The 18,168-nt window shown below is 40.1% G+C and overlaps 1 protein-coding gene across 4 annotated transcripts in view; it reads left to right on the top strand.

Moving 5' to 3' along the window:
• Nucleotides 1-270: 270 nt before the first annotated feature.
• HIBADH (3-hydroxyisobutyrate dehydrogenase) overlaps nucleotides 271-18,168 on the top strand; it is a 165,162-nt gene continuing 147,264 nt past the window's right edge. The window contains exons 1-3 of one of the 4 annotated variants that reach the window (XM_081102127.1): nucleotides 271-454; nucleotides 7,248-7,408; nucleotides 15,905-16,014. In XM_081102127.1, the coding sequence (XP_080958253.1) occupies nucleotides 364-454; nucleotides 7,248-7,408; nucleotides 15,905-16,014 (362 nt within the window). In that variant the 5' untranslated portion in view covers nucleotides 271-363. The remainder of the gene's footprint in view (nucleotides 455-7,247; nucleotides 7,409-15,904; nucleotides 16,015-18,168) is intronic. The other 3 variants (XM_081102128.1, XR_013996579.1, XM_081102129.1) reach the window with 3 other exon arrangements.

The raw sequence follows: 18,168 nt of genomic DNA, 5'->3' as shown, positions 1-18,168 counted from the left end.
CACCCTCCGCCTTTTGGTAAACAAGGGAACTCCCGCAGTCTGCAAAAGAGGGAGGAGCTTGGGGGCGGGGCCAGGGCGCCTGATGAGGGTATCCAAAAGCCTCCTATTGGTGGTTCTCAAAGGGCGAGGACCTGAGAATTTTGATTGGTTCGCTTCCTGGATTGACAGCACCTGTCCTGACGGGCGGTGCCGCTGTGGTGCTGTGCTCCTCCCCTCGCGGGTGGGTGCCCGCCCCGAGCGGCAGAGCGCGTGCGCGCGCGGTCCACACCGGTGCGGTGCCCGCCCGCCCGGCCGCGTACACTCGCAGTCAGTGGGCGAGCCGGAGCGGCGGAGGTCACAGCGGGGAGGCGGGGCGGGGGCAGCATGGCAGCCTCCTTATGGCTCCGTGGAGCCGCCTCCGGCCTCCGGTACTGGAGCCGCCGGCAGCGGCCGGCAGCGGCCAGCCTTGCAGCGGGTAAGGACCTCGCGCCTCCTTCCCCGTCCCTCCTCCGGCCGCCCACTTCTCGCGACCTGACGGCCCAAGAGGTCTTTTTTCACGGGAGGCGCTGCGGTTGGGTCGGGGCTCACCACCCCACATTTTGGCTGGTCCCAGGGCCTGGTGTCTGGCGCCGCTGTGTTTCCTTCCCCCTAGTACCCTTGCCCCGAATCCAGGTGAATGGCGTTCCGCGCCCTTGTCGGGACGTAGGTAGGGGTGGGAGGACCTGGGGTGAAAGGGAATGATATTTGGGCCCGGGGCGCGCTCCTTTGGAGTAAGTTAGGGCTCGAGGACCAGTCCGCCCAGCCACCGGGGCGACCACGCACTCACCCCTGCGACCCCCGGCCTTGCAGTGCCGGCTGGCGTTTAGCTCCCCTGGGGTGCACCCCCAGGGTAGGCGCGCCCCCTTGGGCAGCGGGGCCTGGTTTTTGTTTAATAACCACCTTAATCGGACAAGATGGTTTTACACAAGTGGTGTGAATGCCAACCAGTTGGTAAGTCGTTCAAGCAAAGTTGTAACGCACCCTTGACCCGCGAGGCAGGCTTCCCCACCGCCCCTTCTTTGGAACTGTGCTCCCCGGAGATGGCACTTCTGTCCAATTATTAACCCAAACACTTGACATGTCCTCAAAATCGAGGCCCGGACCTATCCTCCCTCCCTCTCCCCAGTACATTACAAGTTAGGGAAGCTAAGCATGGACTTGGGGAGAGACAGGTTTTAGACCCACAGAGATAAAATCCTTTTCATTTGCCAGGTGAAGAACCTGAGGCTCCCTGGGCAAGTGAATTAGGGCATCTATCCAGCAGGATCTAGAAGACCCGTTAGTCCTTGGTTCTTCCTCATTCCTGCATTTCCTGGCACACCAGGGTTTCTCTCTAATTGAAAAATTGCTTGATCTGTGAGGACACTGCCATTGTTATCCTGTAAAAGTGTGAGAGTTTGAACACCGCACTGCAAGCTCATACTCTGGATTCTCAAAAAGCCTTTGTATTATTTTTTTTTTAATCTTTGATTAAAAATACAGCAGTTTGGGACTTGAGGTCTTCATAGCTCCCCTTCCTCCCTCTCAGTAAAAGCTAAGCAGAAGAGTGAATTTCCCTGACTTGAGAAGGGCAGGCTTCCTCCATGTGATGCAAGAGAACAGATGTCTGATACAGAATCACAGTAACAAGATACAAACTCACTGAACCTGCCAAACTTTATTGTAACTGCTATTTGAGCTACTGTTCTGAGCTACAAAAAAAAAAAAAAAAAAAAAAAAAAAGTCTCCCACTTTAGAGAAACTTAAAAAAAAAAAAAAGGATTAGTCACTTTTCCACAGTAGCAAATGTCCCACCAATTTTCACATGAAGGTGCAGTTCTTTCCGTTTTGATTTGTTTTGTGGTTTCATAATGTGTTCAAACGACATTTTAATGAACTCTTGATGCACCTTTTGGGGTTTTAAAGTTATTACAATTCGTGATAGAAGAGCCTGGGCCCCAAGGCTATAATAACCGTCTCTGTAAACTGGAATGCTGTTCCATAATGCTGGTTAGACTGCTTCAGCACGAGATCTTGTTCCTTGGGTCCTTTGACGAAGAGATGCTCTATGAATATAGATTTATGATAAATTTTAAGTAGTTCTTTTTGTGATGATTGTTTAAAAACACCTCAGTAATTGTTTTAAATGTTTCTGTTAATAGTTTAGTACAAAACTGTTAAGTTTTTTGAATTGGAGTCTTAAAAAAAAATCTACCTGCAACTTTGGAGCCTAGAGACATTAAGAAAAGAACCATGTTCAAATATTAACACATTTAGTGTTCTGGATTCTGTGGGTTATTTGTCTCCATTGTATGTTTAAGATGTTTATATCATATGGATGGTGGTGCTATAACGATCCATATAATTATTTACTACTTTAAAAAAATGAGGCCTGAAAGTTAATAGTACCTCTTAATATTCAAAGTATCAAAAAGGAAATAAAAAAAGCAATATTAAACTACATATATTACTATTTGATCACCATTTAATAAAAGTAAATTTTGTATTTTACCTTAGAAGGTAAGTAAATTTAGTTTTATACAGATTTTTAAAAATCTGCACACACAGGCCCTCTATAGTTTCTCTCCACCCCACCAATAGCAATAAATAAAAATTTAAGCCGAAACCGGTTTGGCTCAGTGGATAGAGCATCGGCTTGCGGACTGAAAGGTCCCAGGTTCGATTCCGGTCAAGGGCATGTACCTGGGTTGCGGGCACATCCCCAGTGGGAGATGTGCAGGAGGCAGCTGATCGATGTTTCTCTCTCATCAATGTTTCTAACTCTCTATCTCTCTCCCTTCCTCTCTGTAAAAAATCAATAAAAAATATATTTAAAAAAAAATTTAAAATAATGAAATAACGACTCAAAAATGAAAGCCTTTATAAAGTAAGTCTCCATTCTTAGTTTAGTAACTTTTTTTTTTTGGAGAGAGACGCATCAATTGGTTGCTCCGGAATGTGCCCCCAACCAGCCAGGGGAATGAACTTATAACCCAGGTATGCGCACTTGAACAGGAATCAAACCAGCGACCCTTCTGCCGAAACCGGTTTGGCTCAGTGGATAGAGCGTCGGCCTGCAGACTGAAAGGTCCTGGGTTCGATTCCGGGCGGGGGCATGTGCCTGGGTTGCGGGCACATCCCCAGTGGGAGATGTGCTGGAGGCAGCTGATCGATGTTTCTCTCTCATCGATGTTTCTAACTCTCTATTTCTCTCTGTAAAAAAATCAATAAAATATATTAAAAAACAAACAAACAAACAAAAAAACCCAGCGACCCTTCGGTTCGAGGCCTGACGCTCTAATTACTTAGCTACACCAGCTAGGGCTCCAAATAGCTTCTTTACCCATCAGTATCACCTTTGTATTGTGTAGACTGACTTTCTACCAGCTTGATTTTAGCTGTTTTCTAACTGTACTACTATCTCTACACATTAATGTGTGTGACTTACTTAAAGGAAGATGCATTATTTAAGTTTGAAAATTTTTAGGATAATATTTTTGTTATACTACTTTGAATATCTGTTTCCTTTGGAAGCATATTCTTTTTTAAAAATACGTTTTTTATTGATTTTTAGAGAGAGAGGAAAGAGAGGGATAGAGAGAGAGAAAGAGACATTGATGAGAGAGAAACATTGATTGGCCACCTCCTGTACGATCCCCACTGGGGATTGAGCTGCAACCCAGGCATGTGTCCTGGCAAGGAAAGGAACAGGTAATCTCCTGGTTCCTGGGTCGATGCAGGAGCCACACCAGCCGGCAGGAACATATTCTTATATACTGTACAAGAACACCTTCTGATGCATCAGGTTAACTAAAACCTGTGTTTCCTTAGACATTTGGCATATGACTTGTACCCTTGTGCTACTTCTTGACCATTGATAGCAAAAGTAGCAAATCTTATTCACTATCATGTGCCAAGCACTGTTTAATGCTTTACATGTATTATCTCAAGTAGTTACAATAACCTTCTGAATGAGTTACTCTTGTTGATACAAATGTCTAGAGAAGTTAAGTAACTTGTTAGTTCAAGGGCATACATCTAGGAATTAACCTTGCATGGATAGGAATTTCAGCCTTCTAAACTGAGAGTTCTTAAATATCACTGTCAGTAAATACACTTTTCTCTTATGACATCAAATCACCTAATTATATAACCCTTTCTTGAACTTAGCCACAAGCAAAGATGTTATGAAGAGAACGGAGCCCTTGTTAAAGACTTCATCTTCATTGATTTTTATTTTGGCCAATTAAAATTCTAGGCCTGATTATTCTTTTTATTCTTTAAAATTTTTTAACTTTAATAGATTTTTAAAAAAATCCTTACCTGAGGACATGTTTCTGTTGATTCTAGAGAGAGAGAGGAAGGGAGGGAGGGAGAGAGAGAAATATCGATTGGTTGTCTCCCATACGCAGCATACTAGAGATTGAATCCTAGGCATGTGCCCTGACTGGGAATCAAATCTGAGACCTTTCGGTGTCTTGGACAACGCTCCGACCAACAGAGCCTCATCAGCCAGGGCAAAGGCCTCATTATTTTTTAATTTTTATCTTTTTTTAGAAAAGCCAGCAAGAATTTATTGGCCAAAGCAAAAATACACTTAGGACAGTGAAACAAGGAAGGGCATAGAAGAAGCAATAGGAGAGCCCTGGCTGGGCTGCTTTGGCTCACTGAGAAGTCAGAGGAAAAGGGGCGCTGGAGACAGGTTCAGGGGCTTAGCCTGGCTGCCACTGCCCATTGCTCCCCTAGTTGCAAGTCTCCTGGGGTCCCTCAGAGGTTAGGAGATGCAGGCCTGTGGGGGAAGGAGAGGGGCAAGGGAATAGTACATGTGTGCTCCCTGGGGGGAGAGCGCCAAGGGCCTCATTGCTCTCACCTCGGCCTCAGCAACTAACATCAGCTCTCTACTTCAGCTCTTCTAAGATCTCATCACTAGGAATTGCTATCCTGTCATTATTTCAAAAGCTGAACTAGTCTTCTGATTGATATAAACCCCCTCTGATTCTTGTTCTACTGATGAATATGCTGTTTATCATCATCATTGAACCTCTTGTGGACCAGAAAGTCAGACATGGGGCTCCCTTTATACCCATTGTTTTAAACCGCGCATTGGTGAGGTGATTATGCACAAGAATGACACCGATATTTAATGGAAATGGTACAGATGATCATCAAGTTAAAAGGAATTAAATATGCTTTTAACCCAAGAAGACCTCTGATTCTTAAGCATCAGGGCTTCAAATAATTTGCTTTTAAGAAATCTCATTGCATGTAGATTAAGTTCAAGGAAAGTAGGGATTCATAAGTTGAGAGGACTTGAAACTTAAAAGAGTGACTGTGGTTAGTTGGTACACTACACAGTTTTAAAACTGGAGCCCTTGAAAGAAAAAGAAAAATAAGGTGGGAAATGATAGGGGACAAGACAAGGAGTTATTTCTCGTTCTTTCTGGCTGGACTGAACTTTTCAAGGGCAAGGCCCATATCAGTGTCTGTCTCCGAGCTTTGTCATAGAACTCGACATAGTCAATATTTGTTGAGTGGACTTCTAATTCCAGAAACTGAAATAACCTCTTAATATTATTTTCATGGCAGTGCAGAGCCTCTCTGCTCTGTCTGGCCAGAGTGTGACTTCAAAAATACTTTTGTGCCCTAACCGGTTTGGCTCAGTGGGATAGAGCATCGGCCTGCGGACTCAAGGGTCCCAGGTTCGATTCCAGTGAAGGGCATGTACCTTGGCTGCGGGCACATTCCCAATAGGGGGCGTGCAGGAGGCAGCTGATCGATGTTTCTCTCTCATCGATGTTTCTAACTCTATATCCCTCTCCCTTCCTCTCTGTAAAAAATCAATAAAATATATTAAAAAAATACTTTTGTGAAAAAGAAGAAAATCAAATAAAACAACTAGCATACAGCTTTTTAAAAGAAGGACTTTTTCCCTATAAATTGAAGTGCCTCTTTTCTGAAAGGGCACCGACTCTTTAGCCCAAGGTCCTGAGACTGTTAACCTTGCCATTTAAAGCCCTTGGAAGTGTCCCCTTGCTCTTAGAACCTATTTATAAACCTGTGACTTTGGGTTGAAGTACAGTCTCCTTTGTTAACATTGTATTCAGACTTTTTTATACCATTGGAGGGGATGATTTCTATAAGTGAGTGGGGGGATGTAAAAAATTCTCTATTTTTGGACCTTGTCCAAACTATAGGTTTTATTGAATACTTTGTTTTTTTTACGCATTGTTGTGAAATAAATATAATTATGAGGAATCTAGAAACCTTCATATAATAAAGTACATAATATATATTTTATAAATAACATTTTAAAGTTTATTGTTAAAAATGATAAAGTGTCTCTCTCTCTCTCTCTCTTCCTTCCTCTCTCCTGCTACATCCCCTCCCCCCTCCCTTATTCTCTCTAAAAATCAGTGAACATATTCTCAGGTGAGGATTAAAAAATAATAATAAGCCGAACCGGTTTGGCTCAGTGGATAGAACGTTGGCCTGCGGACTCAGGGGTCCCAGGTTTGATTCCGGTCAAGGGCATGTACCTTGGTTGCGGGCACATCCCCACTGGGGGGCGTGCAGGAGGCAGCTGATCGGTCTCTCTCATTGATGTTTCTGGCTCTCTATCCTTCTCCCTTCTCTGTAAAAAATCAATAAAATATATTTTTTAAAAAAGAAAAAATAATAATAAGATGATAAAGGGATGTTCTAGAAAAGAGATTGAGCCGAAACCAGTTTGGCCCAGTGGATAGAGCGTCGGTCTGTGGACTGAAGGGTCCCAGGTTCGATTCCGGTCAAGGGCACGTACCTGGATTGCGGGCACATCCCCAGTAGGAGATGTGCAGGAGGCAGCTGATCGATGTTTCTGACTCTCTATCTCTCTCCCTTCCTCTCTGTAAAAAAATCAATAAAATATATTAAAAAAAAGAAAAAAAGAAAAGAGATTGCTTAAAAATTATTGTTTCCTGAAAAACTAAAGTAGAAGTTAGTCTGCATGCACATTGTCAATATCTGTAAATGTGATTAGATTATTAGTTAAAAACTAGTCTTTAAAAAGTTTTTAATGGAAAACATCTAAGTAACAGTTGACCAAACTGACACATACTAGTACATACAAAGAACAAGATGATGGTTGCCAAAGGGGAGGGAACGGGGAGATGGGTACAAAAAACACACAAACAGTTGGCTTACTAATGTTAAATGATGCTTGCAATAAAAAATGTTACCTGCTCTTATTGAAAGTAATGCATTGAAATCAGTGTGTTCTAGGTCAGTGGCCTCTAAGACTCCAGTTGGATTTATTGGACTAGGCAACATGGGGAATCCAATGGCAAAAAATCTCATGAAGCATGGCTACCCCCTCGTTATTTATGATGTGTTCCCTGATGCATGCAAAGAGTTTCGAGAAGCAGGTGAACAGGTAAGGTCTCTTCTTAAGATTTTGATGTTTAAAAATGAATGTACATTCAAATAAGTGACTGCTTCTTGGTATACCCAATGGAGTTGTAAACTTGATTGCTCATTTTATTTCTTCCCGTCTATGGTATATATATATACACAGAAGGCCACGTGTTAACTGGATTTAGAGTTTTGTTTTTTCAAGATATGAAGGAACTTCTTTTACAAGTTGTAGAGGGGTAACTGGGGGTTTAATATAATCCCAGAACTGGGAGAATACTAAAAAATTTCTGAGAAATATAGAAAGTGAGAGAAAAAATAACTATTAACTAGTCAAACCTCATTTCTCAAAAGTCTCCTATCTCGAGCAATTCGGTTCTCGACCAAGTTGTTCACAGAAAAATTCGGTTGTCGACCAAAACTTCAGTTTTTGACCTGACAAGCCTTTCGTGCTGATGCTTCAGCAGGACAAAAAGCATGGTAAAGGAGATAACTCTTTTGTTGCTGGTGACAATTAGCACAATTTAAAACATAAAGAGGCCACCCAGAGTGCTAATGTTGCCAAGGGTGTGAAAGTGCTCACAAGACAACAATCACAGGGAATTGAATAGGTAGAAAAACTTTTGTTAATTGATTAAACAAAAAGCAGCAAGTGATAGCACTTTATAGGCAATGATATATGAAAAATTTGTTTAAGGTTAGTAGGGGTGGTTCTTTAAATTTAAGAAAAAAGTATAGATTAAATGATACGTTAGACATGTACTGTGTACAAGAAAGGTTAAAACAGAATCATTTGGGGGTCTGGAATGGATTAATTCAACATACATTTATTTCTAATGGCGAAAAATGATTCCGTTTTCTAACAAATCGCTTCTTGAACAGCCTTTCGGAATGAATTAAGTTTGAGAACCGAACTTCTACTGTAGTCAACTTCTGGTTAATAGACTTGAAATAAATACTGAGAAATGCAGTGCCTATGTAAAGAGCAGGTTGAGGCAACTTAGAGAGAGAGGCCATTTGCAGAATTGGTATTCTCCAACTCCTTCCCTTCCTGTCGTTGTGTCATATGGGGACAGCAGTGGTGTTGTATGAGTGTCAAGGAACTTTTCAGGGTGAGGCGGTGGCTGCTATGCCCATTACAATCTCTGAAAACTGATTGTGGTACCAGTTCAGCATAGCTTACAAATGGGTAAGTCAAAAGAAAAAGAGTTTCATTAGTCTTTAGTAAAATGTGCACTATATTGGGTGAGAATGCAATTAGGGAAGTTCTCTCTGAAAGGTACATATTTAACAGAATAGCAGAATAAGTAGATTTATCCAGATGAAAAATGGGGATAAAGAAGCAATTTTCTTTAAAGGTGGAAGCCTCAGTTCCCAGCTTCCTAGAGATTTCTACTTGAGGTTAACACATAAAGGTTGAATCCCTGCCATGTGTCTAGGAGTGCTGTGTAGAATAAAATAGTTTGAGTCAGATATGGCAATGCATCAGATGTGTCTCAGGTCGCAAGATAAAGAACATTACAAGGATGTTTCTACTAAAATTGTATTTTGACTCTAATATAAAGTGCTGAAACAGATTTTTTGAGGAGGAAAAAAATAAATAATGGTTAAGAGTCATTTTATTTCTGGTAGGAAACTACACCGACATTGTGTATAATCTTTAATCACCTTCAAACAGAAGTGAAATGAAAGTTATGGAGACAAGGTCTCTCAGATTTCTGAAAATAAATGAGAAGGTTCTGGGACACAGAATGAATTATTACATTTTCCTTTTTTCCATCTTCCCTGAGATACGTAAGTGGGTGTGAGGAAGGAAAGAAGCTGGGTTCTGGGTAGCTGCCCCTCGAGAGTGGTGAAGAATGAAGGCTTGTTTTAGCTTCTGGTGTGCAGTTCCCACCCCTGCCCCCCACATGGTGGGAAAAGTTCTGTGTGTGGTTCACACTGAAGCAGCAAGCTTGGCAGACAGAATCCTCTTTCCCACAGCTCATCTCACATCTCTGCTGGCCTAAGAGTCTCAGCTCTAAGAAGTCCTCTGAGTATTGATTATAATACCAGAAATGGAGGGTAGATGAATGGAGAGTGATAAAGGGTAAAAAAGCTTTGGGCCTGAGGGGAAGTATCGTGTCATAATAAAATGAAAACATTTGTTGACAAATGATTTATGCTAGCAGCTTAAAAAACATTCTGAACAGTGGCAATGTCATCTGAACAGTGGCAATGTCATCTCCTAGGAATGTTACTTTAAAAGGTAACGTTAATTTGGATGAATAAGTTCTTATATAGTAAAATGTCAGTATTTCATATTTAGTTTTAAATATTTTTGGATAAAATAAAGTGTAAGTTTCATTCTACTATGAGACAAAGTCAAGACTAGGGATGTGATAGAAAAATGGAGGTGAAAACCTTAAAACTTCCTGCTATTGTGCACAATAGTGCAATGAAGGGGTTAGGGTTTAAAAATTCAGACTATATTTGAGTTGACTATTACATTTTAAGGACAGGCATCCCCTTCTTCCCATATGTTACTATGTCAAGTGCAGCTGATGAAATGGTAGTCCAAGAAAAGAGTTTCTCCCCCCACCCAAAGATTGCAGAATTGCTGGCTAGTTGATTCCTAGTGTCTACTGTATTGTTAGTGGGAAATTTTTAGGGAGAAAAAGTACCAAAATAGGCCTATCTGGATCAAAAGCAGTCTACTGGTTCTAAAGATCTTTGGACATCTCCTTGAAGAAGTGCTATTTCTTCTTTATTTTTTTCTAAAAAGCAAAATCGGGGGATTTACTGTTTTATATAACTGAAGAGCTGGGGAGAGGTCTGATCCCAGCACAGCTGAATTTTGGGCACAGATGTAGTCAGATTCCTTTCTGCCTGCTCTTAGCTGTGCTTTCTGCAGGCAGGATCCTCCCTCCCCTCAAGGGGCGAGTTGGGCACTTGCAGATCCAGGCGAAGAAATGCTTTGGAATGTTCCAACCCCAGAGGTTTTTCTTCAAGCTCTACCTAGTAGTGAAAAATAATACACGGGTTCTGAAGGGAATCAAAACTTTGACATGTTACATATGTCTTACCTCACTGTACTTAACCAACTTATTTATGCCTTTAAATGTTAGCCTAATCTAATAGGGCATTTATAACTGGTTAAATATATTATTTGTAGTCATTTTCATAAAAAAAATTTGTGCATTCTTCTTTCAGTATCCCTTTATTGTATCCTTATTTCTATTGGAAATTCAGGTTTAACCTACATGCCTCATTTCAACTTCTAGCATCTTTTCTGAGAACATAACCCATGATAACTCTTAGGCCTTGGTATATTAGAAATCATAAATCAGTAAATTGTGAATGTAGCAGTTTTAAAAACACAAGCCCTGGAACCAGATTGCCTGTGCTCAAATCCCAGCTCTTCCTTGTGCTGGCTGTGTGACTTCAGACAAATTATTTAACTTCTTTCTACTTAAATTTTCTCATCTTATAAAATGGGGATAGTAATAGTACCTTCCTCTTCATGCTAGAGAACCTGGCACAGAGTAAATGTGTGGTATTACTACTGTTGTTATGAATGTTGTTGTGTCTCTACCATATTTCTCCCAAATCTTCACTCTCCAACACCACACAGAGAAACACAATACTGCCTTGGCTGAGTCATTGAGTCCAGGGTGCTGTGGAAGAAAATGTAGACATATTTTTAGGAGATAGTGATTTGACAGCATCGCTGCTTAAGAACATGTTCTGCACCATCCCTTCCGTGCCACTTGTATTTTGCAGAAGATACTGATTTCTCTTTTAGCATCAAGGGCATATGATTTGTGCTTCATTTTTATTTTCATTGTCTAAGGAATTTCCCTGGAGATGCCACTGATCTGTGCCAAAAGTCTTACACCATTTCTGCATGAGTTTCTGGTTGAACTGGGCTTAATTAGATTCTCTTTTGTTTTCTCTTTAAAAACTTGGAAAGCATCCTGTTGTTCGTGGGTTGTAAGGCTGAACATGTCTGCTTAAATAATTCTCCTAGGATTTAATCTGGCATCCACTCAGGTCTTGTTAAATGAGAACTTTAAAAGTCTCTTGCTGAGTGGGCTCCATCATTGTCTACCAAATGTTTCAAGATACAGGCACAAACCACTTTTGTCAGTTTTTAAAACAGAGTGTATGCTTTTCTACTTGGGAAGATTAAAAAACACAAAGTGGCAAATTAAACCAAGGTCATGCTCATCCTACTTCTTTGCAAGTTTATCTTACCCAGTTACTGGGAAGCAGTGCTGAGCTTGACTTCTGTGACTTTTGTCAAGAAGAGATAGTGAAATTTTTCCACTTAATGTAAAGCAACTAGTTAATGGTCTCCTTCCAATGGATATGCATAAAGGAGATGCAATTCCTTCTGATTACCTCAGGGTCTGATGCCCTCACCCTTTCTCCTTCCCCTCACTCAGCAAAGCAGGTTTTGTCTTTAATTTATCTAGTCTTCTACTCTTTGTATTGCACAGCTGTCATTGATGTGTACTAGCATATAGATCAGCGGTTCTCAACCTGTGGGTTGCGACCCCTTTGGCGGTTGAACGACCCTTTCACAGGGGTCGCCTAAGACCATCCTGCATATCAGGTATTTATATTACGATTCATAACAGTAGCAACATTACAGTTATGAAGTAGCAACAAAAATAATTTTATGGTTGGGTCACAACATGAGGAACTGTATTTAAAGGGCCAGAAGGCTGAAAACCACTGAATGAATCTAAATCCAGAGAAATTGGCTACAAAAACTTATAAAGTCTGTAGATATCATGATACACAAGGGAGCCAATCTCCTGCAGTCAAAATTAAGATGATGGTAAAGGAGAGTCATCCTTATTCATAATAACATAAGAATGTGGCAATTGGAATTAGCAAGAGGTTGTTCTGGGATGGCCATGACGATCTGAGCATAGCCATGGCCCAGAGTGAGCCAGGTCAGTGACTGTCCACAGAGGCGGAGGTGTACTGGAGCCCTGCTAATGCTATATACATTTGTTCTGAGTCATTGCAGGTGCTTCCCAACCCATCAGCACCCCCCTCCATTTTTTTTTTTTTAACAGAGGCTGTACCTTCGTAGAACTTAAGGTTACTAAATACGAAAGTTTCTTTGCCTACATTTCCTTTCTACTTTAGAGTTAGAAAACCTTAAAGATAACCCAAATGACTCTTCTTATTTTGTAGATTCAGAAACTGAAGCCAGACAGGTTAAGTGATTTGCACAAAATCACATATTACTTGGTGGCTGAACTGTATGTAACTAAACCTGCGTGTCTGGCTTCCCAAATTAGAGTTCCTTTCACTGATCCGTGCCATCTTTGCTTATCCATTCAATTAGCAAATAGAATTGAAGGGACTCTAATTAGTTTGGCTCCTTTTTGTGCTTAGTGTCAGACAGGCAACAAGGTTTTGTTGTTTTTTTTCCTTCCAGCTTTTGAGTCCTGGCCAAATTTTGTCAGTCAATTATTTCAGACTCTTGAAGTTATCACAAGGAAGGCAAGATGATTTGAATAGCCAGACACACACGTCTATCTGTCTAATAAACATGCCTTCTGTAGTACAAATTAGAGACTTATTATAATGTACCAATTGTATCTAGTCATTAGATAGGGTGCAGTTGTGGCCAGTACAGTGATCACATTCCAGCTATCACTATGATTGTGTGTTTTTTTCCGGACCTTTGACTTTGACACTACTTTCCTGTATAATTGAGGGGTTAGTGGTCCTCTGGCAACACAAGCATCCCAAGAAGCAGATGCTAGGGATGCAGGGGGCTGATTGGCCACCCCATGCACTTGGCAGTTGCATGAGTTGGCACTGCCAGTTCATTGGCATGAGAATCTTGGAGGTGTGAAGCATCTTTAGGTCTGTGAGCTAATTGTTGGTGCCCCTGAGGGCACCGCTCAAGGCGTTATCTAGATGAAATTGAATTTCCTTCAATGGAAGAGTCTCTCTCAATTCCTAAGAGAAAGTCTAAAATTGACTCTTAGACCTGAAGGCTTACTGCAGTCCCTGGAAGATCTGCTGTAGGAGGAAAGGCCACTGAAAGGTATGCCACCGTTTTCGCATTGTGTTTACTTTATTTAAGTAGAAATGAACAGATGGGGGCTCTCTGTGTAACCCATATCCTTGATACAGTCCAGGAATGGAGAACTATGATTCCTACAACTTTTTTTTTTTTTAATTTCTTCATCTGACTGAGCTATATTTTTCTTGAGAGAACTTGAACTGTTTGCCAGGAAATAGTTACCTCTTTTTGAATCTCAGAATTTATTTGGGTGTAGGAAGGGTGTTCATTTAACTTAATTATTTCTTCTTTTTAAATATTTTTATTGACTTCAGAGAGGAAGGAGAGGAGAGAGAAAGAGAAACGTTGATGTGAGAGGGAAACACACTGGGGATCCAGCCTGTAACCCAGGCATGTGCCCTGACTGGGAATCGAACCGGCAACCTTGTGGTACACAGGATGACAACCGAGCCACACTGGCCAGGGCAACTTAAGTGTTTCTTTGTAATTGATGGAAAAAATATTTTTTCCCAGAATTATTTGTGGCAAATCCCTATGATATATCAAAATATATTAAATATGCCGCATTATAGACTCTAAAATGCTATATTGCCTTTAAAATGAAACATTAAAAGAGAGAGAATATCTTTTGTTTTTGTTGAGATGTGAGATGTTTGATATCACTTAATGTTAATATACAAGGTGCTGGGGATACTTGAGTGTCTGAAATTTTAAAGTATGACTTACGAAATTTATGTTAAAACCACATTTATCTAGAATTTTATTTAGAAGGTAGGTGATAGTCTGTTATGGAAAATTGAAATGTAAATTACATCTAGCTTATAATATTTAGGTTACACGCTGTGCTTGGTTTCCCATTCTTTCACTTTTCATCAACTCTGGATCAAAGACGACAAGAAAATGTTATGTGTATTTTCACCACATGAAAAGCATTGGCTCTTCCATTCCTAAGGTGCTTACATGTCACTTAATATTCTCTAGTAGAGAATATGTCAATTTCTAATACATATGCCAATCATTCTATGGAGAAATCTTTAATTATCCTCCTATTAATCTTTTGTTTTTTTTCTAAAGAGAGAGAGAGCTTTAGAGGAGCTTTGGGGACAATTGGGTCGTGGATTCTTTCTGTTAAAGGAGGGTTTGAGTCAAGGAGTGAGCTCCTGGTCTCTTTTGACTTCTTTGGTTGCTGAGTGGTTGGCCAGGTGAATCAAGGTGTATATATGAGAGAGATCAAGATGTAAGGTAAGGTATGTACACCCATGCTGGCATGCACACATATAGAGATTGAATAGAGCAACTTTTCAGCCAGTTCCTGGTCATCATGGAAGCAGAAATGAGGGTTGAAATGAAAGCATAGCTTGATGCGTATTTGTATGTCTATCTTGTATATAGTTTCCACATGAGTCTTGGTAGCTTATGCTCTCAGCCTTCATGGTAGTACTCACAGTCCGTGCAGGAAGTGCTCATGTCCTTGTCCTGAACTTTTCTTTTCTGAAACAGGCAGAATTCTTTTTTTGTTTTGTTAATCCTCACCCAAGGTTATTTTTTCCATTGATTTTTAGAGAGTAGAAAGACGGTGGGAGAGAGAGGAGAGAAACATTGATGTGAGAGAGACACATCTATTCGTTGCCTCCCACATGCACCCCAGTTGGGGCCAGGAATCGAATCTGCAACTCAAGTACATGCCCTTGACTGGGAATTGAATCCGTGACCCTTTGGTGCTCAGGCCTACCTTCCAGCTGTTGAGACGGGTGAGCCAGGGCTTTTTTTTTTTTTCTTTCTTTTTTATGAAAATAGAGACTAGACGCAGGGGTGGGCAAACTTTTTGACTCGAGGGCCACAATGGATTCTTAAACTGGACCGGAGGGCCAGAACAAAAGCATGGATGGAGTGTTTGTGTGAACTAATATAAATTCAAAGTAAACATCATTACATAAAAGGGTACGGTCTTTTTTTTTTTTTTTAGTTTTATTCATTTCAAACGGGCTGGATCCGGCCCGCGGGCCGTAGTTTGCCCACGGCTGGACTAGACGATCTGGACTTGATCATTTTACTAGGGGATTTTGCTGCCCATTGAAATACCGGTAAGCCCTGTAGTTTGGTAACCAGCCCCTGTTGTATTAGAATGTTTTCCTTAGTCAAAGTATCTACCAAAAAAGTATGCTGTTTAAAAATCAAAGTTGGAGGAATCCCTGAGAAGTCTGTCTGTTCCCAGGACTGTTGGGTTTTGCCCTTTCCCCCTCGGTTCACTTCACACTTTTAAAAATAAACAGTACATTTGATAACATATAAACTGCAGCTGTATGTGTGTAAGAGCGGACTCTGATTTAGGCAGTAAATGTTTTGGTGGGTTTTTTTGTCATTTGGAATCAAGGATGAGTTTTGTTCACTGTCACTGTTATCAGCATGCATAAAAAGTAGATCCTACTTTTGCTCTAGAAACTACATTTTGATTTAAATGTGCCTTTTAAATTTTTTTTAAAGGTAGTATCTTCCCCAGCAGATGTAGCTGAAAAAGCTGACAGAATTATTACCATGTTGCCCACCAGTATGAATGCAATAGAAGCTTATTCCGGAGCAAATGGAATTCTGAAGTATGTATTTCTCAACTGTGGATATTTTCTCATTATGATAGTTCGTGAATTTCACATTTGTTGAAACTACTAAGAAATTACAGTTATGCTGGTTAAAACTTTCCATACTGTTTTCTTATTTCTTAAAAGTGAATCATGTGGTTTCTCTCTTGTTGTAAAGGGTTTGTTTTTTCACTGAAGTCAAGTATGTGACTTTTGGGAACACTTTTTTTTTTGCTTCCGTTTCTTTCCTTTAACTCTTGCATTAAACTTATGCTTTCATTGGAAACATGTTTAAGAGACTTTTAAAGTTTGCATGTTAAACTCCACAAATGTTACAAGCATAATATGGTTTATAGAAATTCAGGAAAAGGTTTCGATGAAAAATAAAACCAAACATTGGAAAGAACACCATTATTTAACATTTTATTGTGTAATAAAAAGTTATTGTATGTCCTCTGGGTTAGCACATCTGCAGTAAGAACTTTGAGGGGTTGGAATTAAAGGTTAGCAGTTGCTCTTTAAATAAAATATAATTTAGGTCAAAGTTTCCCCTAGCCAGTGCCTTGCTTCCCTGGCTTCCAGAACCTCTTGGCTAATTGCTGCTTATTGCCAAACCCTTGTGGTTATGTTAGGATGACAGTGGTTGAATTCCCAATTTAGTTTTCTGCTCTTACTGGTTCCTGTTCCTAACTTGTTTTGTTTTTGAATTTCAGCAAAGAAGTAGAACAAACGGGTAGGCTCTGAATGTACATGAAGGGCTAAAACAAAAGGGTTTAATTTCATGAAGCTGTACTATGAAATTTGAAGTTTTTGGAAATTGAATTGCTTTGGAAAACTAACAAACTTGAAAGCAAAAGACACTTGGATATTAGACAGAAAACTGATAAGATAAATATTTAGCTTCAGGGAGTGTTGAAAGATACTAGTTTGGATGGAGCACAGTGTGTGTGGTCCTGAGGTGACCTACCTACCTTGTTACCTAGTCTGTTCCAATTATGGCCCTGCTTTACCTCTCAAGGAAAAGTTACTGAAAACTTGGGTGGAGACAAATCCTACGTTTAATATCCTTTACTAAGGAATATGGTGGCCAACTACCAGAGCAGTCTTATTTAGGGCGTGCTTTGAAAGAGTTTGGCTTTACATTGAACGATAATTTGTTTCTCATGATTGGTTCTTTATTTTCTTCTGGGTCTTCTGGGTCAGGATCATTTCTCCACATCCAGTGCATGCATAATTTTTTAAATGATTTCCCATTTTTTAAAGATTTAAGATCTTAAAAATAATATCACTGAAGATAGGTAAACTTAACTTTTTGCATAAAGTGAAACTCTACGTATTGAGGTGATCTGTATTAGAGTATACTGATTTTTTTTCCTGTGGAACACACACAATTATTGCATTTGGGCCAGATCAATTTATATGTCTGAAATTGTTACAAACATTTTGCGTGCTATTTTTTTCTATAGGAAGATTTTTCTTTTCTGTAGTATTTAGAAATGATTATATATTCCTTTAATACTTATATTTATTCAGTTCTAATTTTCCAGTCATAATTTGATTAAATGTCTTGGGAAGTTTTAATTAAAGGTTACCATATACCCTAGCTCAGCAGTTCTCAACCTGTGGGTTGCGACCCCTTTGGGGGGCAAACGACCCTTTCACAGGGGTTACCTAAGACCATCTGAAAACACATATATAATTACATATTGTTTTTGTGATTAATCACTATGCTTTAATTATGTTCAATTTGTAACAATGAAAATACATCCTGCATATCAGATATTTACATTATGATTCATAACAGTAGCAAAATTATAGTTATGAAGTAGCAACGAAAATAATTTTATGGCTGGGTCACCACAACATGAGGAACTGTATTAAAGAGTTGTGGCATTAGGAAGATTGAAAACCACTGCCCACTGAAATCGGTTTGGCTCAGTGGATAGAGCATCGGCCTGTGGACTGAAAGGTCCCAGGTTCGATTCCGGTCAAGGGCATGTACCTTGGTTGCGGGCACATCCCCAGTAGGAGATGTGCAGGAGGCAGCTGATCGATGTTTCTCTCTCATCGATGTTTCTAATTCTCTATCTCTCTCCCTTCCTCTCTGTAAAAAATCAATAAATTATATTTAAAAAAAAAAAAAAGAATAGAAAACCACTGCCCTAGCTGGTT

The sequence above is a fragment of the Myotis nattereri genome (genome assembly GCF_964212035.1).
Source record: "Myotis nattereri genome assembly, chromosome: 11".
Lineage (NCBI taxonomy): Eukaryota > Metazoa > Chordata > Mammalia > Chiroptera > Vespertilionidae > Myotis > Myotis nattereri.
The sequence above is the reverse complement of the archived record's forward strand: the minus strand, read 5'-3'. Positions and strand labels throughout refer to the sequence as shown.